This window comes from the organism of the source record quoted next, unplaced genomic scaffold (genome assembly GCF_019419815.1).
Source record: "Pyrus x bretschneideri cultivar Hongxiangsu unplaced genomic scaffold, Pyrus_bretschneideri_v1 Contig18, whole genome shotgun sequence".
Lineage (NCBI taxonomy): Eukaryota > Viridiplantae > Streptophyta > Magnoliopsida > Rosales > Rosaceae > Pyrus > Pyrus x bretschneideri.
Genome location: NW_025999479.1, coordinates 7510547 through 7535928, shown reverse-complemented (window position 1 = coordinate 7535928; position 25382 = coordinate 7510547). Strand labels below are relative to the sequence as shown.

The 25382-nt window shown below is 35.8% G+C and overlaps 2 protein-coding genes across 5 annotated transcripts; one reads left to right on the top strand and one right to left on the bottom strand.

Moving 5' to 3' along the window:
• Positions 1-3778: 3778 nt before the first annotated feature.
• On the top strand, positions 3779-7696 carry LOC103967740 (BTB/POZ domain-containing protein SR1IP1-like). Of its 2 annotated transcripts, XM_009381035.2 has the most exons (5): positions 3779-4211; positions 4416-4485; positions 5399-6016; positions 6095-6628; positions 6971-7696. In XM_009381035.2, exons 1-5 carry the CDS (start codon positions 4096-4098, stop codon positions 7508-7510), a joined length of 1878 nt encoding a protein of 625 aa, XP_009379310.2. In that variant the 5' UTR covers positions 3779-4095; the 3' UTR covers positions 7511-7696. The 2 variants fall into 2 exon arrangements, with proteins under 2 accessions (XP_009379310.2, XP_048438005.1); XM_048582048.1 differs by lacking the exon at positions 4416-4485 and having other exon boundaries at positions 3780-4211.
• Positions 7697-9539: 1843 nt separating this feature from the next.
• LOC103967739 lies at positions 9540-12304 on the bottom strand. 3 transcript variants are annotated; one of them, XM_009381034.3, is made up of 3 exons: positions 11929-12304; positions 10581-10746; positions 9540-10398 (listed from the first exon to the last, which is right to left on the bottom strand). In XM_009381034.3, the coding sequence occupies exons 2-3, from the start codon at positions 10659-10661 to the stop codon at positions 9766-9768; spliced, it is 714 nt and encodes a 237-aa protein (XP_009379309.2). In that variant the 5' UTR covers positions 10662-10746; positions 11929-12304; the 3' UTR covers positions 9540-9765. The 3 variants fall into 3 exon arrangements, with proteins under 3 accessions (XP_009379309.2, XP_048438015.1, XP_018507964.2); XM_048582058.1 differs by lacking the exon at positions 11929-12304 and adding an exon at positions 10857-10999; XM_018652448.2 differs by lacking the exon at positions 11929-12304 and having other exon boundaries at positions 10581-10989.
• Between the last annotated feature and the right edge of the window lie 13078 nt (positions 12305-25382).

The window sequence follows — 25382 nt, the reverse complement described above, 5'->3', positions numbered from 1 at the left end:
ATTGAGGAGGTCTTGATGGGCGCTGAGGAGGTCTTGATGGGGGTAGTGTTGACGGTGAAAGCTTCCTTAGCGGGCTTCTTCCCGGTCTTGTCTACATTTGGGGCGAATACTTTATCCTTATTGAAGTTAGTAATCGGCTCCTTTTTCCCGTGATTAGCGATACTCAGCTCCATGTCGTGGGAACGAGTTGCTAGCTCTTCGAATGTTCTGGGTTTTATGCCTTGGAGGATATAATGTAACCCCCAGTGCATGCCTTGAACGCACATCTCAATGGCAGAGGTTTCAGAAAGCCGATCTTTGCAATCCAGACTTAAGGAGCGCCATCTATTTATGTAGTTGACGACAGGTTCATCTCTCCACTGTTTCGTACTGGTCAGCTCTAGCATGCTTACAGTACGACGAGTGCTGTAGAAACGGTTGAGGAATTCCCTTTCTAGCTGGTCCCAACTGTTGATAGACTCAGGTTCGAGGTCAGTGTACCAGTCAAAAGCGTTACTTTTCAGCGAACGCACGAACTGTTTGACGAGGTAGTCTCCCTCTGTCCCAGCATTGTTGCAAGTTTCAATGAAATGGGCGACATGTTGCTTCGGGTTGCCTTTTCCATCGAACTGCATGAATTTTGGGGGCTGATAACCCCTTGGCATCTTCAAAGCATCAATCTTCTTGGAGTAAGGCTTTGAGTACAGTACGGAGTCATGCGAGCTTCCTTCGTACTGTGTCTTGATAGTGCTTGCAATCATCTCCTGTAGTTGCTGGATAGAGAGAGATCCCATGGACGCCGTTGCTTGGTCTAGTTTCAGCTTCTCTTCGACTTTCTCTGCTGGAGGCTCCTCTTCTTCGTCGCCTTCTTTCTTTAATAGGCCAACAATTGGGTCGACTTTCACGTCGAGCTGCGCATCTAGTTGGTTGACGAGTGCGGCAATCTGCAAGTCCTTCTCTTCCACAGTCCGTGTGAGCTTTGCAATTGCTTCATTCATCTGAGCTAGCTGCTCCTCGATTGAAGTTGCTCCAGTGGTCATGACTTGCATGGTTGTACTGCCGCTTGAATCAGCGTCGGAGAGTAGGGACTCTGAGTATTTCCTTGGGCTCTCCCCTTTTGATGCCCTTAGCGAGGCTAGGGTGATCACAGGCTCGTACCTCAGGTGCTCTTGTTCCTTTGACAGAGTTAATGCAGGGGCGGAAGCCGCGGCAAAAAGATCTCTTGCCTTACTTCGGGTTATGATGCCCGAAATATCACCACTTGCGGCGATGATGTTCTTGTTCTTTGCTTTGATTGCAGGAACAGCTTGATCCTTTCTTGATGCCATTTGCGTTTTTTGATGATTTGAGGATAGAGATGAGAGGTAGAGATAATCCCACCGGGCGTGCCAAATTTGTAAACACGAGAAATTCCTGAAACAAGCGACAAGAATACGTGTACAAAATAATATTTTTTGTGTTTAATGATTTTTTTTTTGTATTAATGATTTTGGGGTTACAATCTCTTTGTAATTTGGTCCTCTGATTCTATCTTCGTAGGGTGTGGGTTTGTGGATGAGTTGTTGATCCAAAGGGCCGTCGGGGCTTGATCTAAGGATGCACAGCTGATGAATGGATCTTCAAGGGGCGTTGGGCTTGATCTTGAAGGTTGATGGATGAACGGATCTTCAAGGGCTTTTGGGCTTAATCTTGAAGGATGAACGGATGTGTGGATTTGTTGAGGTTGTTGATCCAAAGGGGCCGTTGGGGCTTGATCTTAGGATGAACGGATCTTCAAGGGCTTCTGGGCTTAATCTTGAAGGATGAACGGATGTGTGGATTTGTTGAGGTTGTTGATCCAAAGGGGCCGTTGGGGCTTGATCTTAGGATGAACGGATCTTCAAGGGCTTCTGGGCTTAATCTTGAAGGATGAACGGATGTGTGGATTTGTTGAGGTTGTTGATCCAAAGGGGCCGTTGGGGCTTGATCTTAGGATGAACGGATCTTCAAGGGCCGTCGGGGCTTGATCTTGAGTTGGTGGAAGTTCTTCAAGGGCGTTGGGGCTTGATCTTGAAGGTTGATGAATGATGAACGATGAACGAAAAGTGCTTTCTTGATTCTTCGGGGTTTGCTTGAGAGCTTTAGAGTTTCAAGGCTTCTTTCTTTCTTCCTTCCTCCTCCAAAATGAATGTCTTGGCCTCCTATTTATAGAATTCCAAAACTTGATTTTTGGATTTAAATAATCAGATGAAATAAATCATTTCTGCCAGGTATTGACACGTGTCCTATTTGATGACTTTTCCAATTTATTTCGATTTTTCGTTGAGTCACACGCTACATGTAAAATTTATGTGATATGTGAGCGTTGAAATTTTAATTTTTGGTCAACATTTATTTCACCGAAATTTTGATGTCTACACTTTCTTCCTGATATGCCTGCTAAAATTTACCAGGAAAGGAAAAATAAAGAGGCTCCGTTAATCTCTCTTAGATGTTTTTGTTTAGGAATTCCAGGTTTTTGACGGTGAGGTTTCAGATTGTAAAGGTTATCTTCTTTTATCAGCGTGTAAAAGAAAAGAAAGAAAATGGAAAAAAGGATTTTAGTTGGACCAGGGGAGGATCCAAAGGGGTCAAACTGGAGAATTTTTATATTGTGACCGGAACACGGGTGGTACACTACATGTTTTTATATAAATGGTGGGAAATTGTATTTTTTAAGTTATTAACTTTTTAACACATATATCCCACAATTTGTACAACGACACATGTACCATCCCATGATTTGAGTTATTAACTTTTTAACACACATATCCCACAATTTGTACAACGATACATGGTGTACCATCCCGTGTTTCAATCACACTGAAAAATTTCTCTTCAAACTGGGTCAGTTGATCCCATGGACACTGAAAATTGGCTGGAGAGCCTCGAGAGAACCCGTAGTCGTCTGGGTGGATAAAACTTTCTTAGTGATAATTAGTTGATATCTTGTGCTAATTTGATTACATGCTTAAAATTAATATGAGTTTATTAATTGATAAAGAGATTAATTAGTTGCGTTTTTCTTTTGTTTGTTTGATATTAATTAGTTGCGTTTTTCTTTTGTTTGATTGATACATGTAGAATTATGAAACGATATTACAAGAGGAAATTTGCGGAAGCTGTTCGAAATCCACAGATTAGTTGATTACCCGTTATTGCATGATTGAATTGATACGCCACATAAATTCTCCAAATAATCATTAATAATTATTCTTCTTCTATTTCTATCTAGTTTAGAGGTGGCAATCTAGGTTTTATCAAGAAGAAGCCCCAACAAAAGCCAATATGTTAGGCAAATCACCCTACTAATTCATCCAATACGAAAGGAATGTTACTATTGGCCTCATGAATTTTGAAGTAGAAATAAATAATAAAAGCATATAAAAAGAAAGGGTTTAGGCAGATGGGGTAACTTTTTGTGGATGGGATTAGTGTTTCTTCTCCCACGTCCCAAGTGGGTTTTCGTACCGTTAGCCGCCACTAAAAACATGCAAAAGCCATCCTCTCGACCCAACTTCCCCTTCCCCATGTGCCCATGCACAACACACACCATAACCCTACATCTTTATGTTTTCCTTTTACCCATCATCCTCCTAATAATATCACAAATGCCACTGGTTCAGTTCCCTCCTCCTACCCCTCGATTTGTATTCACTCTATTTTCTCCCCCAAAAAGGAAGGCCGTTTTGGGTAATTCATTAAGTCTGATGATTACTTGTGAGGGTTGAAGCTGGATAAGGCAGGTTTATTATTAGAGCTTCAAAATTTTGTGCTCTCATTATTGCGGAATCATGGTTTCCTTTTTCCTTATGTATAAAAAGAAAGTTTGAATAATAGGTCAGAGGGAAACAAAAATGTACTGAAAATACCGTACGTGCTAGTGTGCTATGAGCCTATAGGGTTTTTGCTTCACCACAGTAAAATTGCAGCAGCTCTCTCTCTCTCTCTCTCTCTCTCTCTCTCTCTCCCCCCCTCTCCTTCCCTCACTCCCTCCCTCCCTCCCTCCCGCACCCTCTCTCCCTCCTATCATTTGCTTTACTATAAGATGGAGGTGGAGGACTGAACATGATAAAGCTTCCACTGTAACGTACTGCCATGGCGGATATCGAATCTGGCGGGGAGAGTACTGCACCCACCACCACCACCACTGCCAGCATGTCCTCCAAGAAGAAGGAGCTTCTTTCTTCTGCCTTGAAGAGAACTAGTGAATGGTTTGGTCCCATCTTTTTCTTTCTCTCTTTAATTGTTTCTGTTTTTGGTACAAGCAGTGTTTCGGGAGAGGAATTCCAACGTAGAACCTAGCCAGGATCCACAGATAAACGCTCTCTGCGAATGAGATAGTTTTCTCTCTCTCGTAGATGATTTCTCCTAAAATATAGGTATAAACAATAATGGATGTATCTTGAAACTTGCAGGATTTTTTCGCAGGAGATTCCGAGCGATATTAGTATTAATGTTGGAGGAGTTTCCTTCTCATTGCACAAGGTAATTTGTAGTTTTGATCAATGTTTTAAAAGGCTCGTCTCAAGGCGCGTCTAGGCGTCCTTTGAGACTAGGCATGAGGGTTGCCGCCTTTGTTTTGAAGGAGTGGGTGGAAGGCTTTGCCAGAGCCGCCTAGGTGCGCCTCAGGGTGTTTATTTATTTATTTATTTTTTTTTTTTTTCAAACTCCCAAACCCAAATTTTGGGTAGGGTTTTAATTGCCTCATACCTCTTCCTTGCACTATTGTCACTGTGCCTTTTTTTTTCTGATTTTTATTTTTTTATATAATGGATGTGTGTGTTGTCTGCGTGCATTGTTACATGTGTGCTCATTATGTTTTTCATCCTCTATTATATATATATATATATATAATATATGTATATATATGTCTGTATATATTTATAATATATGTGTATGCTTAGGGTGATTATTGATTAATAATCTTCTTCTTTTTTTAATTTAATAATGGGAGTTTTAACGAAAAACCCATGGTACTGTTCACTTTAACGAAAAACCACATTTTTACACTAAAGTCAATCCTGGTGCTATTCACTTTACCCTTTATTTTGTTCTTATCATTAAAATTCAAAGTTTTCAAGCTCTTTTCATTAGTTTTCCTTTTAATATAATATATGTGTACGCTCACTGTATATATTAAAAAATTTAGGTCCCGTGAAGCTTCGCCTGATGCTTGGGCCGGGTTATCCCTCGGACGTCTCGCCCACGCCTCACGCTTTTAATACATTGGTGTTGATTCACATATCAAATTATGCGACCAATAGCACTAACAACAATTATTTGGTTCATATTAAAATTATTGTGACTAAGTTTTGGTTTTTTAATATACGGCTGAACTAAACAAACATGGAGAGGCTAACAAATTATTGGATTGAAACAATACTTATTAAAATTGCAGTTCCCTTTAATTTCCAAGTGTGGACACATAAGGAAACTGATATCAGAATCTAGTTATGCTGCTGATCTATCTGTCATTGAGCTCTTTGATGTTCCGGGTGGATCAGAAGCGTTTGAGTTTGCAGCAAAATTCTGTTATGGAATAAATTTCGAGTTAAGCACAGGAAACATCGCAATGCTGCGATGCGTGGCTGAGTATCTTCTGATGACTGAGGACTACGCGGTTGGAAACCTTGTGGAAAGAGCTGATGCATACTTGAATGAAGTGGCATTGAAAAGCCTAGCAGGTGCAGTTACTGTTTTGCACATGTCAGAAAATTTCCTCCCAATGGCGGAGAAGGTAAAATTAGTGAGCCGGTGCATAGATGCAATTGCTTTTATGGCCTACAAAGAGGGCCAGTTCAGTGTGTCCGGTCGGACTGATGGTGGCAATGAGGGTGCAGTTTTTTCAGCTGTGTCTCATCCAAAGCCTGTTGTGGATTGGTGGGCTGAAGACTTAACTGTTCTTAGAATTGATATCTTCCAACGCGTTATGATTGCAATGTTGGCAAGAGGGTTTAAGCAGTATGCTCTTGGACCAGTACTCATGCTATATGCACAAAAATCGCTACGAGGTTTGGTGAGATCTCACTCCACAATGTCATATTTTTCAGTTTTATAGCTCATGTCTTGACATATAAATCCTCTTTTGGCATAGGAAATATTTGGAAAGGGGAGGACGAAAATCGAGCTGCGACACGAGAAGAGGGTTGTCTTAGAAACAATTGTGAGTCTTCTGCCAAGGGAGAAAAATGCAATGTCAGTCAGCTTTCTTTCCATGCTTCTTCGTGCTGCGAAAACCCTTGAAACAACGGTTGCTTGCCAGCTAGATTTGGAGAAAAGAATGGGGTTGCAGTTGGCACAGGCTGTTTTAGATGATCTCTTGATTCCATCATATTCCTTTACTGGGGACACTTTGCTCGATGTGGAGACTGTGCGAAGGATCATGACGAATTACCTTGAATATGAAACGGAGGGGAGCCGTTTGGGATATAATTCAGAGGATGATTTTGTTTCTCCTGAACTAACTGACATGGAACGCGTTGGAAAGCTAATGGAGAACTACCTGGCTGAAATAGCCATTGACCGCAACATATCTGTCTCTAAGTTCATTGGCATTGCTGAACTTATTCCAGAACAATCAAGGGCAACAGAAGATGGCATGTATAGAGCCATTGATATCTACCTAAAGGTGCACGTTCTTGTGTATAACTTTCTTAACATTGAATCGTATGTATTTGCAACGGTTATATAGGCTTTTTATGCAGGGTAGTAACTTTGGTAGCTCCCTTTTCTCCGCCTGCACCTCTCCCTATTTTTTCTAGCCTTTAAATTGTATAAATCAAAGCAGAATGAAAGGAGAGAAACAAGTGAAAGGAGTGAAGAATGAGAAAACGCATGTGAAAATCTCTACCCTTCTGTTTTAAGCCACACACGAAATTTGTCATGGGATCAAAACCTCTCAGCTGAATTTATATGTCATTTTCTTAATTAAATTTCTTTAGTTCACCACTTAACTTTAAATATTTCACAGGCTCATCCTGCTCTAAGTGATATGGAGAGAAAGAAAGTGTGCAGTATGATGGACTGCCAGAAGCTTTCACGAGAGGCCTCCGCTCACGCTGCACAGAATGACCGCCTTCCTGTTCACACTGTGGTCCAAGTGCTATACTATGAGCAGCAGCGCCTTCGAGATGTAATGAATGGCAACATAGGTGGTGAATCCTCTGTTCTTCCTTCCAAAGGGAGCGTATACTCCACTGATGTCCACATGGTTCCTGATGAGCTCACCATCTTGCGTAGACAAAATGAGGAGCTAAAAATAGAGTTGGGGAAGATGAGGATGAAACTGAAAGAACTCGAAACGTCTACTGCGAGAACAGCAATGAGCAGTCCAATGGGAAACACTCCAATATCTGCTGACAAACCTCCTCTGCCTCGAAAATCATTTATGAACTTGGTGTCGAAAAGGCTTGGGAAGATTTCTCCCTTTGTGCGTGCAGATGGAGTGACACCCACTGGTACCAAAGGCCGGACCAAATCTGCGAAAGATCGGCGGCATTCGATTTCCTGAAGCATCGGTGTGTTACTGAGCTCTATAATGCTCTGTGAGAAACATAAATTCCAATGCCTTTGCTTTGTTTGCCTTTGCTTTGTTTCTGAGGCTTGAGAAAATTTGTGGCTTGAATCTCTAATTGTTGTATCTTTCTTGTGCTTTGTGTGATGTCATACTGCTTTGAATAAGATTACATGATTCAAAGGCGCATTGAGTATAAAACTGGAGAGGCAGAGTATAATCTTTTTCAGTTTTACTTTCTAGGAAAAACTGGTATTAATGCGCTTGCTTTGAAGTATTGACAATATGTGTGTATGTATGAATGTTTGTGGTAAAATTTGATTGCTATATCCATGTAATCTCCAACTAGTTTCGTGCATTTCGTCATCAAGAAAGAGATTAAAGAAAGAAATAGAAAAGGCGTAGATTCTTATAACGTGTTTACTTATCTGGAATCAGTATTAAATGGCAATGGTGTGTTGGCAAAACTTGTTCTAAGCTTACATACCGTATTACTAAAGAGGGCGTCAACTAGGCAAAAGATTAAGCGTACATCGTTCCAACTAATTTTAGTATAGAAGGACATCTTATTTGTTTACATCCTCTAATTTGTAACGAACTCGGGATTTTCACACATTTTTTTTCTTTTTCTGCTCACTCTTGTTTATTTTTATCCTTTAATTATTATTTGATTTGTTCAATCTAAAGGTCAAAAATCAATAGGGCGTGCAAAATGAGTAAAAAAGTGTGAGAATCATGAGTAAAAAAGTGTGAGAATCACTCCCTTGGTTTATAAGGCATTCAATGCAATCTGTAATCCAATACATGAAAAACCAAGAATCTTGCTCATCCCAGTTTATGATTGACTCGTTCGTAATAAGTAAACATACAGTATATCTTAACCTCCAAAAAGTTTAGTCCACAGCCACATGCATCCTTCTGTTTCAAATATTTCAAACAGTTTCTTCTCTTTGTAATGCAGGTTGGTTCAAGTCCTAAGCAATGAGTAATGGTCCAACCAGGACCCTGTCCTCAAACCAAAAACTAGACCTTCTGTACCAGACCATTGCTGTCTGTGGGGTCCGTCCTCAAATTATTAAAACCCTTCGTGATAAAGAGCCTTTGAAAAAGTTAAAGAATAGCTAGACAGACAGACTAGCAGTGCAGCATGTTGATAATGTCGGAGGTAAATTTATCATGGAACCCCAAGTGAAGAGATGCTTTCTATTATATGTGACTCCATAAAAAGGACTCATGAACTTAACCAAGCCCAAAAGTTTGACGTTATTGTTTACTTTGAGTTTTTGTGAATTGATGATAAGATAATATCGGGAATATATGAGTCATTGAGAATTAGCTAGTCTATTGTAAGGTTTAGCCCCCCTCAATAACTCTTAGTGTAGATAATATCGTTTGTTAAATATCACCTCAGTAGCATAGAACTTTAGACTCCTCAGATTTCCACTTTCTCCCACAATTATAACCATTATCTTTACAAATTGTGATGCTGATCAGGTGCAATGCAACCGGCCAGGTGAAAAGTCACCAGGAGAGAAAAAAAAAATCTACATTTGGTCGCTTCTTATCCTGATCATGGATAACAGTTAACTGTATGCTTAAGTACATCCCCCCTCAGAATCCTTCCATCACCAGTTACTCCGTATGTTAATAAACTTAGAGAAAATCAGTAATCGGAATAATTCCAATACTTATTTCAGGTATCTAAACGTTCCGTTACTCCCCTTTCGACAATGTTACTAGAAAACATTTGAGCTTGCGTCTAGACTCTACAGGATGTTTGGTTACACATGGAAACATTGATAAGGTTTGACAAGACAATCTACTTTTGTCAGCAAACTGTAAGCTACATGTTTATCACGTGTTCAAAACATGCATGCTCATTCAATAGATGCTTGCTATGCAGAAAATTAGTGACAAGAAACTCTCTCTTGGTCAAAGCGATTAGAGCAAAGTCTTGAGTGTAGTAGAATCAGTAGTATATCTCTCTTTCTTTATCTGTCTCGTAACGCCCTTTTACACGGTAGAATACCTTGGTGGCTACACATCTCCATTTCATCATATTCATTACATTTCTTTATAAAAGTGAACAAGGAAATAAAGCAAAGGAGGCAAATGATGATCTTTATACAAACTCCACCCATCACACTACAAAATTAACCAGCTAATTAGAATCCCACCCAAACATCATCAATCACATATTAGTCAATAAGTAAGAAGAAGAGGTCTAAAAATCATATCATATCCATATCAAATCAAGTCATGTTCAAACTCAAAACTTGGAAAAGCCAAGGAGGCAGTTTTAGCCTCTCATCCTGTCTCAACTGTTCTTCTCCACCATTAACATTGCTGCTGCTGATTTTATCCCCTCCACTTCTTCTGTACCCTCCTGATGCCATGTCAGCAGGCAGCAACTGCTCATGTATAGTACTTTGATTGGTCCTCCTGGAGAAACTACTTCTCCTGTTTATTGTATGGCTTGATCCAGTAGAACAAGAAGATGAGAAACTACTTGGACCTGCTGAATCTGATAGTGTTAGTGCCGCTGCCTCTCCTCCTCTCTTCCTTCTGTTGCTGCTGCTGCTTTTGTTGCTGTTGTTGCTGTTGTTGTTGTATCTGGTGGGGCCTAGAGTCAACTCAATCTCACTCTCATCTATGATCTCTAGCACCCCATCATCCCCTTCTGTGTCTGCAACGTACTCTCCTGCTGCTGCTGCTGCTGCAGGCTGTTCTAAATCTAGTTTCCTTTGTGGGTTAAATTGTGCCTCTTGGTTGTGATGATAATTTAAATCCCAACTCTCTTGTTTCTGTCCATTGGGCCTTCTTTTTCCAATGGAGCTTTTCATCAATATCTTCTGCAAATGATATAGCCTATGAAGTTCATATACCTGCAGCACTAACTCAAGTTTAGAAACAAGCTAATAAAAGAAAGAAGTGAATAGGCTAGAATAGAATTATGGAAGTCGATCGGCCTTTAGACTGAACAAATCAAAGGAGAATGAAGGGACCAAAGGGGAGGAGTACAAAAGGAGAAAGCGGAACTGGAAAATCACTACTGTGGAATTCTTACCTGCTCTTTGAAAGTTTCTTCGTGCTTTAAAATGGCCATCCTCATGTACTCCTTATCATATGGCTTGAGAAGCTTCTCCATACGTAGAAGCTTTATTTGGCAACCTTCTGCAAGAATATATCCTGAATTTTGAAAGTCTGACACTTTTGTGCTGAAATATGAATATCTGCCAAATGAAGAAAAAAAAGCAGAAAATGTATTTAGATAGGAAGGAAGGAATAATGTCCTAGAAATATGATGGTTTGTATTATGCATAGAAACAAAGAGAGCACTTGCTATGATGAGTTCCAAACGCCAATACAAATTGATTATATCAGCAAACTGCTTTTTGTGTAATTTGTCTGCTTCTTTTTCCACTTCTTGCTTCAGCCAATTTTGGACCACAACAAAAATATCTTCCAGCTTCAAAAGGCCTCACTTATATCAGCAGCACAGAACTACTACTACCCTATCATGTACGCCTAATTAATTCTTTGTAAATTATTTTATGCTGCTTCTGATTTTTCTCAGCTACCTACTGTTGAGTTTTGTCTTGTTTTTTGCCCATTTCATTTAAGTGGTAATTAAACATTATTTTTCTGTTCAAGTTACCTACTTCCCAAAATCCCAGATGACGACATCACAACAATATACAGTTGCAAATAGTAATTGCTGGTAATTAAAATAGAAATAGCTTCTGTTTTCTTTTACATTTGAGGAAAAGAAAATTCTAGTGTGACATTCTTTATAGTTTTCAAAAAAAGTGTTGTAATTTTTACATTCTTGTTTTCTCTTTCTAAGGTCTTTTTTTTCTTATTTTTGTCTATTAATTCTTTTTTTATTTATTCAATCATATCGCTAGAGAAAAAATGAATGAGTGTTGAAGAAGAAAAAGAGAGTCCGAAGGTCACCTCTCTTGAATAAAGATCAATTTCTCAATTGTTGTATCGGTTTGTCTTATTTGTTAAATTTAATTGTCAGTTTGAGTAAAAAATAAAATGCTCTTCCTTATGCAGTGAAATATACTCACTTTCTCCTTAAGGAAAATAGATACAAAAAATATCTTTCAAGTGATTACATCATCAACTTGTGAGATAATTCAAATTATAAATTTAAAGAACTAATGAAGTTATGAACTGCAAACTGAATTACTCTTAAAATTCATGCAACATATGAAAACCAGCCTCCAAAATAATCTAAATTAATCTAAATTACACGGAGGATGACACTATTTTAACCAAAGCACAATCCTCAGCACTCCAAACAATATCAAAAACCCAATTGCATGCATGATTTTGCAGTAACAGTAAAACATAAAGACAATGAACAAATCTATATGACTGAGAGTGATCAAGTTTGAGTTTCTGACCTGCAGGCTGCAGAAAGAGGTACTCAAGAGCTGCGGAGATTAACTACAACTTGTGTTCTTTTGAAGAAAAAGCAAAAGCCAACAGAAAGAGAAGCACTGTTTCAAAGAAAAGGAAAAAGCTCTTCGAACACACAAATTATCTACGGCAGCAAGGCTAAGCTTCTGTTTGGTAGAATATGAACTTGCCTTCACATTCCCCATCAGTATATACTACAGCTGCAAGTACATTTGGAAAATTTTAAAAAGAAATAATTTGAAGAATTTAAGAATCTCTCTTTCACACGCAGAAACCGAAGTGCTGCTGTTGCGCTTAGGTTTTGAGGCGTGCCCAACAAATCCCAGTGCCCTTAGCCAATGTTGTGAAAGAGATGCCTCCCCAGACAAGTCCTGCAACGCAAATAGTATTTAATTGAAATATATAATCAAGAGATATGATCAGTTTGTATTTTATCTAATCACAAGAGATTAATTAGTTTTATAATTATTAAGGATCAGAAACCAGGCACATCGCTCAACTCAAAGACAATCATTAGAATAACAGCTTTAAACCTACAACACGAGAGATTTTTCAGTGTGATTTGCACACGAGATGGTATACCACATATCACTATACAAATGGTAAGATATATGTATTAAAAAGTTAATAACTTAAAAAATAAAATTTCTCACAACTTACGTAAAAACACACGTAATATACCATTCGTATTCCCATTACAATCAAAATTTCTCCTACAACACAGTGATTCACCTGCACCCAAGAATTAATATATCCAAATCTACAGTTGTCTCGATTAGAGTATCTAACAGCAAATGTTAAATTTTTGTTAATTTAGGATAATACTTGGAAAATTAAATTTATAGATAAATTTTACAAATTAAATAATGTGTTACAATTAGAAATGAACACGTTTATCAATGCTTAAGTTATAACCAATCATTAACTTGCATTTCATTTAGTTTCCAAAATTTTGTTCATAAATTTAGTCTCTTTAGTATTACCATTTAGAAAATAAATAGTGTTAAAAAAAACTAATTTAGCTAATCAAGTTAATTTATCATGTCCCTATAATATTTATTATTTGCCAATTCTATCCTTTCTATAATTTATTATTAACCAACTTTACCCAAAAAAAGAGAGAGAGAAAAAAAAAAAAAAAAAAAAAAAACCCCTTTCTAGGACCCAGCGATTCTTTCCATCCTTCATCCTCTTCTCTATATTTTTTTTTTCTTTCACTTCGTTCTTTCCGTCAACACTCTCTCTTTCTCTTCCTCTGCTCTCTCTTTCTTCCCGTCTCTCATCGCACCTAAAAGCAACGGAGACACAATACCGTCAAGGAAGAAAGTTGCTAACATTGTAAACCCTTATTGGTTGTTGAGAATATGAATCTCACAATGAAAAAAAAGAAGGAATATTACATGTGCTTATAAGTGTTAGATTAAAATGTAGAAATAGAGAGAATAATCTGAATGATGACTTTGAGGTACGACTTGAATCGTTTCCTTAAAGTATTATTTGTCCCCACTCGAATGAGTTTGCTTTAAGTGTTCTTGGCAAATCACTTCCAAGATACAACAAAGTATGGAATATTCGAATAGCAAAACCAAATTATATTCCCTTAGAAATAACTAGAAAAAAATTGTATGAATGTAATGGAGAGAGAAGAGAGCAAGGAATGTATGAAATTGTGTGTGAAACATTATGCCACAATAGGTATTTATAGGCATTAAAGGACCCGTTCATCGAGTCCTTTCATTTTAGTTGAAGATATACAACCCTTTTTAATAATATTGACCTAAAAGACATGTCTTCTATTTAGAATGTTTAGAAAATAAATATTGACTAATTAGATCTTTTAATTCTACTCATACAATTTGAGTAAGCATCATGTCTTTTAACTAAAAGTTGTAACCATTCAACAAGATATACAAAAGGTTGCCGACTGTAACTTTCTGCGCGCTGCAGCACCACACACATGTTGCACAATGCAACACCAAATCATGTATATATATTCTTGAAATATTCAACAATCCTTCCCTATTTTAAGAATATATAATAAATGGTATTACAATACTTCTCTCTTTTTAATTAATCACAAGCATACCAATATAATCATGCATACAATAAAAGTGTCTTTCGAATTAAACCTTTAATTAGTGTAAGTAATTCAAAGTTATAACAAATGCAATGGTGACCTAAGTTTAAACCAACTATTCTTATGTTAAAACTGGAACCACTATACACATGACTATGTCTTATTTCCTTAAAGAAATTTTTGAACTAATTAAGCATTATTATGGCCTTGTGCTTCATCCTGGTTTCATGAACATTTACAAGAGAAAACCCAACTCTTGATAGAAGCGACACCACTTCTTATGTTCATATAGGTGAGGTTCCTTCCCATGTCCTTGCTACTACAGACATAACTACAAATAACCTCATTAAAAGATAAAACTCATCCTCCTAAACGTAACAGTCGTGTGCTAATCATCTTGGAATGAGCCATATATTAATTTTCAGTGCTTTCAGAACCACTTATCAATAACTTGTTATTACTCATTAAACTTTTAAACTAGTGATGTTCTAGACAAAGTCGGGTTACCATTATTGGTGGTTAATTTTTAGTAAAGGGTTTTAGCCCCATTCCACTAGATGTACTAACTACCAAAGCTCTTGAAAGTGCTTTCATTAACGGATCCGCCAAGTTATTACTTGATTTAACATAAATAATATTAATAACTCCATCAGTTATTAATTGCTTGACATATTCATGTCTCAAGCTAATATGTCTAGACTTTTCATTGTATACCTTATTGTATGCTCTAGACAAAGTAGCCTCACTATCACAGTATAAAGAAACGGATGACATTGGTTATGGCTACAACTTTATTTCCAATAACAAATTTCTAACTCATTCCGCTTCTTGACCTGCTGCCTCTAATGCTATAAATTCAAATTCCATAGTTGAATGTGCTATACATGTTTGCTTCTTTGAAACCCAAGAAATTGCTCCTCCGGCAATTGTAAAAATCCACCCTGATGTAGACTTATTATCATTAGCATTTGTTATCCAACTTTCATTTGAATATCCTTCAAGTATCGTTGGAAACTCAAAGTAAGTTAAACTTGGGTTAATAGTTCTTTTAAGATAACCAAAAATTCTATTTATTGCTTTCCAATGAACAGTACCTAGATGACTAGTGTATTTAGAGAGTTTGCTTACTGCAAATGCGATATCTGGCCTGGTACAATGCATGTCATACATTAAACTTCTAATTACACTAGCATACTCAAGCTGTGCAACAGACCTACCAGAATTATAAAGCAAAGTTTCACTAGGGTCATGAAGGGTATTTGCTTCTTTTATTTGTAGATGCTTAAACTTAAGAAGCAATTTATTCTATATAATGTGACTGACACAAAGCGTAACCCCTATTATGCTTCTTTACTTTAATTCCCAAGATAGTATCTACTTCATTCAAGTCCTTCATTTTGAATTTTGAATTTAGATACTCTTTAGTTTCAGATACACCTTTCATGTTTGTACCAAAAATTAGTAAGTCGTTGACAGATAACATATAAACACTATAATCATTTATGAATTTAAAGCATATGCATTCATCATCACTATTATGTCTAAATCAATATGATAAATGACAATATCAAACTTTTCATGCCATTGTTTTGGTGCTTGCTTCAATCCATATAACAACTTGACTAATTTACAAACTTTCTTTTCATTCCCAGGGAGAACAAACCCTTTCTGGTTGTTCCATATAAACTTCTTCATCTAAATCACAATTTAAAAAAAAAGCTGTTTTCACATCCATTTGCATGCACATGCAAATTATATAAAGATGCCAATGCAAACAATATTCTAATTTTGTGAGCCTAGCTACTAGTACATATGTATCGAAATAGTCTATTCCCTTTTTCTACTTAAAACCCTTGGCAGCTAGCCTAGCTTTAAATGTCTAAATAGACCCGTCTGTATTGCATTTTCTTCTAAACACCCACTTACAACCTATTGCTTTTGATCCTAGGGCCAAGTCTACTAAAACCCATGTCTAATTAAATATTAATCATTCATATTCATCATCTATAGCCTTTTTCCAAAAGGTTGCATCTCTTGAAGTCAATGCTTCGCTTAGACTTTTAGGACCATCCTCAACATTCAACAATATAGGTATTTTTTTAAGAACCTTTTTTCTATTTCCTTCGACTAAAAATACAATAGATTGAGACAAAATAAAATCAAAGCCCAGAGTCTTTTCTTTTCTTACCCTTTGGCTTTTCCTTTGTTCATTAACAGTTTCAGACTATTTTCTTTTCTCACCTTGAGAATGACTAGTAGTTGGATTAGAGAAAGGTGTTTGATCATTCTCTTGTCCAAACATTGAGTAGTTGTTATAAAATTTATTTTCTATAAATTTGACATCTCTAGATTCAACTACTGGATTTGAGTCTAAATTAAGCAACCTAAATGCCTTTGAATTTTCTGCATATCCTACAAATATGTTTTTAATTTCTCTTGGACCCAACTTGGATCTCTTAGGGTCCAATGCCTTGTAAAAGGCCACACAACCCCATATTCTCAAATATAACAAATTTGGTTTTCTTCCTTTCCAAATTTCATATGGTGACACATGTGTCTTTGTAGATGTAATTGTGTATATGGCATCCAGTAAACAATGCTTCACCTCATAAATATTTAGGAGTATTAGCATTAATCATCATAGAATTAATCATTTCAATGAGTGTCCTATTTTTTCTTTTTGCCAAACCATTTTGTTGTGGTGTATATGGTGCAGTTCTTTGATGTACAACACCATACTCTTCACAAAAAATATCAAATTCATGTGAAAAATATTCACCACCTCTATCACTACGAAGGCATTTAATTTTCCTTCCCTTTTGGTTTTCAACTTTAGCCTTATAGCGCTTAAAACACTCAAAAGCTTCATCTTTATTAGATAATAAATAAACATAAGTGAACTTAGAACAATCATTTATAAATGTGATAAAATATCTTTTTCCTCCTCTTGTTAAAACACCATTAAATTCACATATGTCAGAATGTATTAAGTCTAATAAATTTGTATTTCTTTCGGCAGTTGGAAAATGTTTCTTAGTCATTTTCGCTTGAATACATGTTTCACATTTATCATTGTAATCATCATTGCAAGCAATTAAACCAAGTGTGCGCATGTATTTTAAAGATCTAAAATTTACATGTGCTAAAAGTAAATGCCATAAATGAGAGGAAGATTCAACAATATAAGCAGAAGAATTCAATTTATTATTAATACTTAGTTTGAACATCCCATCACAAGAATACCCCTTACCAACAAACATTCCATTTTTCAACATTAGTAACTTGTCAGACTCTAGAATAGTCTTTATACTGTTCTTACAAAATAAATTTGCAGACACAAGATTCTTTCTAATTTTTGAAACATGTAGTACATTAAGCAATGTCAATTTCTTCCCAAAAGTAAATTGAAGTTCAACGGTTCCTTTTCCTAGAACTTTGGCAGAATTATGATTCCCCATTAAAACCTTTTGATTGTCCGTTAATGCTTCATATGTCTTGAATTGTGCCTTATCATTGCACACATGTATAGTAGCCCCTAAGTCAAGCCACCAATCGGATGATTTTATTGCCGCTGCCATCAATTCGGTAATCATGCCAATATGCATTATCAATACTAGAATTTTCCACCATGTTTGTGTTATTGGTCTTATTGGCATATTCCTCACTTGCTTTTCTGTGTCTACAATTACGAATGTAATGGCCTTTCTTTCCACAATGGTAGCAGACAACATTTGCATTCTTTTGATTGTTGTTGGAATTGGTCTTCTTAAACTTCTCTTTGTCAATTTTGACTTTGAAGTTCTTTTTATATTTGTTTCCTTCAACAATGTGAACTTTAGAGGAATCTTGATTTGCAAAATTCTTATCACGATTTCGAGTTTCCTCTTCAATTTGAGTAACCTTTTGTAAATCCTCCAAACTAATATCTTCCATCATGTGTAGAAGTTTCTTTCTATAGTTATTTCATGTTTAGGGTAATTTTACCATAATAGCCCCAACTGTCATAGGATCCGGAATAACTATTTTAAGTTCATGAAGCTTTAAGACCAAAACCAATAATTCATGAACTTGGTCTAGGATGGGTTTGTTATCAAACATAGTGAATTCATAATATTTGAACATTAAAAATTTATCGGTACCTCTTTTCTCTATTGTGTACTTGTGTTCAAGAGCTTCCCAAATTTCCTTTGGAGATTGAATGTGTGCATACAGGTCATATAATCGATTAGATAATGTGCCCAAGATGTGTCCTTGGCATACCAATTCATCTTCTTCATGCTTCTTTCGATCATCAACTATTTTGTCCGAGTCTTTGTCACTTGGTTCACGAATAGGCTCCAATTTCAAGTCCAACACATATATGACATTTAGAACAATGAGCATGAAACGCATCTTATCCTTCCATTGGGTGAAATTTGATCCATCAAATTTATCTAGCTTGTAGACATCTTGATTGATATTCTTCAAAGCCTATCAGATTTGTTCTCCATGACGATAATAACACTTTAAGATTGTTAGATTAAAACATAGAAATATAGAGAATAATCCGAATGATGACTTTGAGGTACGACTTGAATCGTTTCCTTAAAGTGTTATTTGCCCCCACTCAAATGAGTTTGCTAAAGTGTTCTTGGCAAATCACTTCCAGGATACAACAAAGTATGGAATATTTGATTAGCAAAACCGAATTATATTCTCTTAGAAATAACTAGAAAGAAATTGCATGAATGTGATGTGAGAGAGAAGAGAGCAAGGAATGTAGAAACAAATTTATGAAATTGTGTGTGAAACATTATGCCACAATAGGTATTTATAGGCATTAAAGCACCCATTCATCAAGTCCTTTCATTTTAGTTGAAGATATACAACCATTCTTAATAATGTTGACCCAAAAGACATGTCTTCTCACTACTACGGAACCATTTATTAGTGGCATTTTGATAACCAACAAAAAACATATATTACTATCAGATATTAAGCAAAATCCGACAAAAAATGGACGCAGTGGCGGATATAATAAGCAACAGAATTGGCTGCGTCAGGAAATGAATTTTCCAACAGAAAATATTCTAAAACTGACATAAATTGTGTCAGATATAACCGACAATCAATACTAAACTACTGTCTGATATATATCAATTAATGTCGTTCCTGACCGCCAGAAAATTAATAATATCGTAGGATTCACATCCTCATCCTGTCGGTCTTAACCGACAAAAAAATTTTTAAAAAATAGAATCTACTACTTTCCATCGGTCACAATCGACAGAAAAATATTAATAATTAAAAAAAATAAAAAACTTTCTATTTGTTTTTTTTATTTTATAGAATGAATTAAAAAAAATTTAAAGAGTGAATAAAATAATCAAAGCTCGTAACAAACATAATATGCATTCAAATATAAATTAACCTACTATAATGTCTTTTGAATCCGCCATAACACATAAAGTAAATATAAATTAACCTACAATACAGTCATCTGAATCCGCCATAATACATAACTAGACAAAAAACATTTGTTCAACGTAGATAAAGTCTTAGACATATCCATAAGGAAAACCAACAAACTATTCAATAGAATCCGCCAAACCTCCTTGTGCTCCAGGGCCTTCTGCCAATCCTCCCTATAATCCAAAGCCTTCTGCAAATCCTCTATTTGCTCCCAAATACCTCAGCACATCACCATCAATACTACCCGACAGCAATCCGGAAAACAAACCCGGGGATAATCCATTATTCAAACCACCTGGAGAAATATGTGAGTCACCGGGAGAAGCCATCTGAGGTTGATATACTGGCATTGGATACTACGGCTGAAACGGCATATGCTGCATGGGATATACAGGCGCATGTGGCTGACTGGAGGCTGAATGCTGTGATGTCTGAGGGCTGAGTGGTGGGCGCTGCATATGTTGTGAAATAAGCAACATCAATATTTGTTGTTGTTGCATCAAGAACTGCTGGTTCATCGCCTGCTGCTGCTGGTTTACCTGCTTTTGCAAGGTCTTTGATTTCTCAAGCTCAGCCTTTACCTCCGCCAACTTTCAGGAGGATTCTTCCTCTATCCTCCTTAATTCGTTGTTCTCAGCTACCACCTTGGCCAATGCATCCTTGGATGATTTCCTGGAAGACTTAGCACGAGCTTGCATATGACACCATCTCTGGTATCACCCCTATGACCATAACCTCGAACCCTATTTCTAGTCTCAAAACCCATCTGCTCAACATAAATCTGTGTTCTAACCTCAGAGATGTCCTCTTCTCCAGACTTGACAATTGACTGAATTTGACTATCCATAGATGTCTTGCAATATAATATTTAAACAAAATAATAAAAGATTATTAAGAGTTGAAATATAGAAAAATAAATAAGATTCATAAAAACAGATTCATCAATCAGGTTCATAAAAACAAAAAGATAAACAAGGTTCAAATAAACATAGATTCTGTGTTTAAATAATGTGTTAGAACACAGATTCATCAATCCAAATAGAAAGATAAATAAGAATTAAATACAAATAATCATAATCTGAAAAGAGTTATAAATCATTACCCCTCTCTGTTATGATGATTCATTAACCTAAGAGTCATTTTTCCGGGTATGGGTAGCTCGAAAAAAAAAGATGGGATCTAGCTCCTTACCATGCTTCTTTAAATATGTTAAAAGAGAACAACGAATACATATTACCCCCAGATTATAAATACAAAAATAAAAAACACTACATATATTACAAAATAGCAACACATACCAATTCCTCACGAACCCGAGCAAACATTTTTGAACCAGTTGTATGGTTCATCGTTTTTAACTCCCGATTATACTTGTTTTTGTCTGCCACCTCCTAAAAAGTAAAAAAAAAAACCTTATAAGACAAACATATTTCAATACCAAATATCAAATCATTAATTTTTTACCTTTCTTTTAGGATTATCCTAATACTCTAACATCTCAACCCACTGACCACCATCCACACCAGGGGGAGGTTCTAAGCACTCATGCTTTTGTCTTTTGGTGTAATACTCCGCTTTCAGACAATTACGATATTTCTTGTATGCATGATCCACAACATGGAGAGTCATGTTACGAATCACATACATTCTATAAAGGTCTTCATCAAGAAATATGATATTCCCCTATTTTCATAAAAACAAACATGTTAGTATAGATTCGAAATATAGTCTCGAGATATAGAAGTACAAAACAAAAATATATACTTTAATTCTTTCCCACAAAACTTCCTTATCATTTTCAAGGACCAAGCGCCAATCCCCCTTCAATGGAATACGTCTTGGATCCTTAACCTCTGAGGCTATCAATTTCAAAAATTCACCGGCATTTTCACTAACACTTTTCCCTGTCGAATCAAATAGACAAAGTTGTCTCCCTTTCCACTTCGGAATAGCAGCTCCGTGGGTCCTACGCTCATTTTGTTCCTCCATAGAAATGGGTGGAAGTGAAAATGGAAAAGGGAAGACGAGTAAAAATGGGTAGAAGTGAAAATGGGAAGGAGAAGAGGAGTAAAAATGGGTAAAAGTGAGAATGGGAAGGAAAAGAACGGCTGAAGTGAACAGAAAATGGCTGAAGTGAAAATGGGAAAGAGAAGCTAAAGTGAAAATGGGAAGTAGTTGAAGGTAATAAATATTGTCGGTTATATCCGACAGAAATTCAACTAAAACCGCCAGGAAATTAAAATTGGACAGAGCTTTTATGTTTCTATCAGTACAATGCATTTATATATGTCAGAACGGTGCATTTATAGATGTCAGAGTAGTGTCAGTTATGACCGACAATAAAGTAAATAGTGTCGGTTATATCCGACAACCCGACTAAAAAGCGCTCGCCTATTTAATATGCATGTCAGGTTTGTGTCGGTTGTAATTGACAAAAATATCCAAAAACCACCACAAAATTTTCCTCCGTCGATTTTTGTGCACCTTTAATTTTTGGGGCTTTTAGATCTAGGTCCAAAAACATAGATGGTTTTTAGGAGTGAGTCCAGTTATCTAATTACATGTTTTTATTTCTTTTATACTCATTTTATAATTTTTTAAAATATTAAAAATCAATTAAAAATCTTCTAATATTATGCATTTTTCAACTCCAAAAAATCTAATTAATATCTTACAATAACAAAAACTAATATACTAACATAAATTATCTACAAAACATTCTACCTTAACTCAAGTAACAAATATATGAATATATATTATACCTATAAGCGAGATATGAAACATAACTAAAAGGTAGTAAAAAACATAATATACCTATAAGCAAGACACATTAATTTGTGACACGTTGATTATAAAAAAGAATCTGTCATATAGATGCATAAAAATAATTAACTCAAGTAACAAATTTATGAATATATATTATACCTACAAGTGAGATATGAAACCTAACTAAAAGGTAGGAAAAAACATAATATACCTATAAGCAAGACACAGTAATTTGTGACACATTAATTATAAAAAAGAATCTGTCATATAGATACATAAAAATAATTAACCTGTGATATAGGTTGATTATAAAAATTAAAAATAAAATATATAAATGGGGTTTAAAGCAGGAGGAAGAACAAGAAATAATAAAAAATAAAAAAAAAATAATCAAAGAGATAATTATGAAGAAATTTGATTTTTATAATAAATCTTATCATTGAATAGATAATTATTGATAATAAAATAATTAAATTTAAGGAATTGGACCTATTTTAATAAATTGGAGTATTCCTACTATTGGCTAAAAAAATTGGACTTATATCAAGTTTTCCCTTAATTTTTTTGAATCAAAGTCGCGGGAAATATCCTGCCCAAAATTTTGTTCTCTTCATGTCGGTTATATCTAACAGGGAATGACTGAAAAAAAAAAAATAAATAATTAAACCATGTGTTTTTAAATAACATTTTAAATTTTAGCACACAAACTAAAATATTTTAAATAAAAGTCACCACACAAATTGAAATATAGTCTAATTAATACTTAAAAAGCATAAAGTAAATAATAAAACTATTCCACTTCATCTTCTGTTAGGTCATCATCGACATTGACAAAATGAGGGAACTAGGTAGGCGACGGTAATATTTCGTGAAAAGGAGTCTCTTCCATGCCAACCCTTGTATACAAATTTTCATTGTCAAGTACATGATCATCCAAATCAGGTATGGCATAATCATCAAGTGCATCTTTATCCTCTAATACGTCAAACAAATCTCTCGGTTGCATTCAAACAACAGCATGCCAATCTTTTTCAATTGTGTCCTCCACATAAAATGCTTGTAATGCTTGTGAAGCTACTATGAAAGGATCCTCTTTAAATCCCAATCAATTGAAGTTTACTAAAGTAAATTCATATTGATCGGTCTTCATACCTCTTGGACTTTCACTATTAACCCATTCACACTTAAAAAACATCATAGCTCGACCCCTTTCTCTTGCTTCGGTAGGGCCACAATATCTAACCTCAAACATGTCTATGACTTTGCCATAACAATTCACTTGCCCAATTGCACCAGGGACATTTGCAGGTACAAAGACACCACAATTTTGATTCTTATGCTTATCGTCCACAAATTTTGTACGAAATCTGAACCCATGAATAATGTGACTTTTATATTTCATCACAACCTTACTAGGATAATTGGCTAGCCAACGCAAGTCTTCAAATATCAAGATGTCATTAGCATGACATCTTGAATTATTCTGTAATAAGTAAAAGGATAAAAGTTGACATAACAAATATAAACACATCATAATTATAATGTTAAAAAAAAAAAACAAAAGAAAAGTAATAATGTGACTGTTATATTAACTCACATGTTGCTTGAACCATTATGGAAATTCCTTCTTACTTAGCTCCTTGATTTGTCGCACAGTCAACCTTGCTCGACGATGTTGATTTTTCAAGAAATCCTCATGTTGCCTAGCTAACCAGGTCTAAATATGCTTAACGAATTTTTCAAAGTAAAGAAAATTGATAAAACATTAAGACATGACTAGATGTTCTTACCTTCTAAATGGGTTGACCTCATCACAATTATTTAGAATGTATCTATGGCACTGATCAAGAACATTTAACTCAAGCTCCACATTTTCTCCTCAACCCATATAACATCTTTTAGAGTCAAACATTGATAACCCACTAAATACTCTACGTCCAATACCATCTTCATTTCGACCTCTATGAGTGCGACGAGACTCGACATCTCTAAGATACATGGAACAAAAGGACAAGCATTCAACCACCAAATATGATTCAGCAATAGAACCTTCAGGATGACCTTTATTATGAACATAGTGCTTCAGTGTTTGCAAATACATATAATTATAATACAAAACACAAATTATTATAATTACTAATAAAGATTTGTTAATTACCGTTCAATTGGATACATTCATCTATATTGAACAGGCCCTGCAATAGCTGCTTCATCTGCCAAGTGAACTGGGAGGTGCATCATTACATCAAAAAAGGCAGGCGGGAATATCTTATCCAATTGACTTAGTGTCAAGGCAATTCTTGAATTCAATTGCTTGAAACCTTCCTCGGACTCCTTTTTGCTACACAATTGTCTGAAAATTGCACTCAACTCTAATAATATCATAGTAATAGATTTAGGCAAAACCGCAAGTATTGCAAGCGGGAATAACTGTTGCATTAAAACATGGTAATCGTGGCTTTTCAATCCATGTATTTTTCATTTATTCAGATGCACACATCGCGACAAATTTGATGAATGTCCATCGGGAATCCGAATAGTAGACAACACTTCACAAAATGCAGTTTTTTTTTTTTTCAACGTGAACAATGTTGGAGGTCAAAATGTTCTATTTCCTTCCCTACGTGGATATTGTCCATATCTTATGTTCAAGATTTCAAGATTTGCATGTGCAGTCAATCCATCCTTAAGACTTTTTATCTATATCTAACAATATTCCCACTATATTGTCACGTATATATTTTTTTTCAATATGCATAACATCAAGATTGTGTCTAATCAACAGATGCCTCCAATAAGGTAGTTCATAAAAAATAGATTTCTTCTTCCACTGACTCTTACTACTTGTACTGCTCTCAGCTCGTTTTCTGCGTTGCCCAACCGAAGCATCTTTCTTTGGTTTTCCAAAAGTAAATCTCAAAGTTCAAAGTTCTTCAAGACATTGTAAACCAGTTCATTGCCTTGGTGCAGTATGATGCTCTCGTCGACCATTAAAAGATGTGGTTTGCCTTCGAAACCTATGATCAACAGGAAGAAAGCGTCGATGCCCTAAATAGCAAATCTTACGGCTCACCGGTAAGTAAATAGATTCTTTATCATGCATGCAATGTGGACATGCTTTATGTCCATGTGTACTCCATCTTG

What these genes read in the sequence shown, in the direction of transcription:
- LOC103967740 (XM_009381035.2), top strand. Translation starts at nt 4,096, where the DNA reads ATGGCGGATATCGAATCTGGCGGGGAGAGTACTGCACCCACCACCACC. An exon ending in TTGAAGAGAACTAGTGAATG is followed by an intron (nt 4,212 to 4,415) that starts GTTTGGTCCCAT and finishes TGAAACTTGCAG; the next exon opens with GATTTTTTCGCAGGAGATTC. An exon ending in CCATTGATATCTACCTAAAG is followed by an intron (nt 6,629 to 6,970) that starts GTGCACGTTCTT and finishes AATATTTCACAG; the next exon opens with GCTCATCCTGCTCTAAGTGA.
- LOC103967739 (XM_018652448.2), bottom strand. Translation starts at nt 10,835, where the DNA reads ATGCATAATACAAACCATCATATTTCTAGGACATTATTCCTTCCTTCC. An exon ending in AAGAAACTTTCAAAGAGCAG is followed by an intron (nt 10,399 to 10,580) that starts GTAAGAATTCCA and finishes TTAGTGCTGCAG; the next exon opens with GTATATGAACTTCATAGGCT.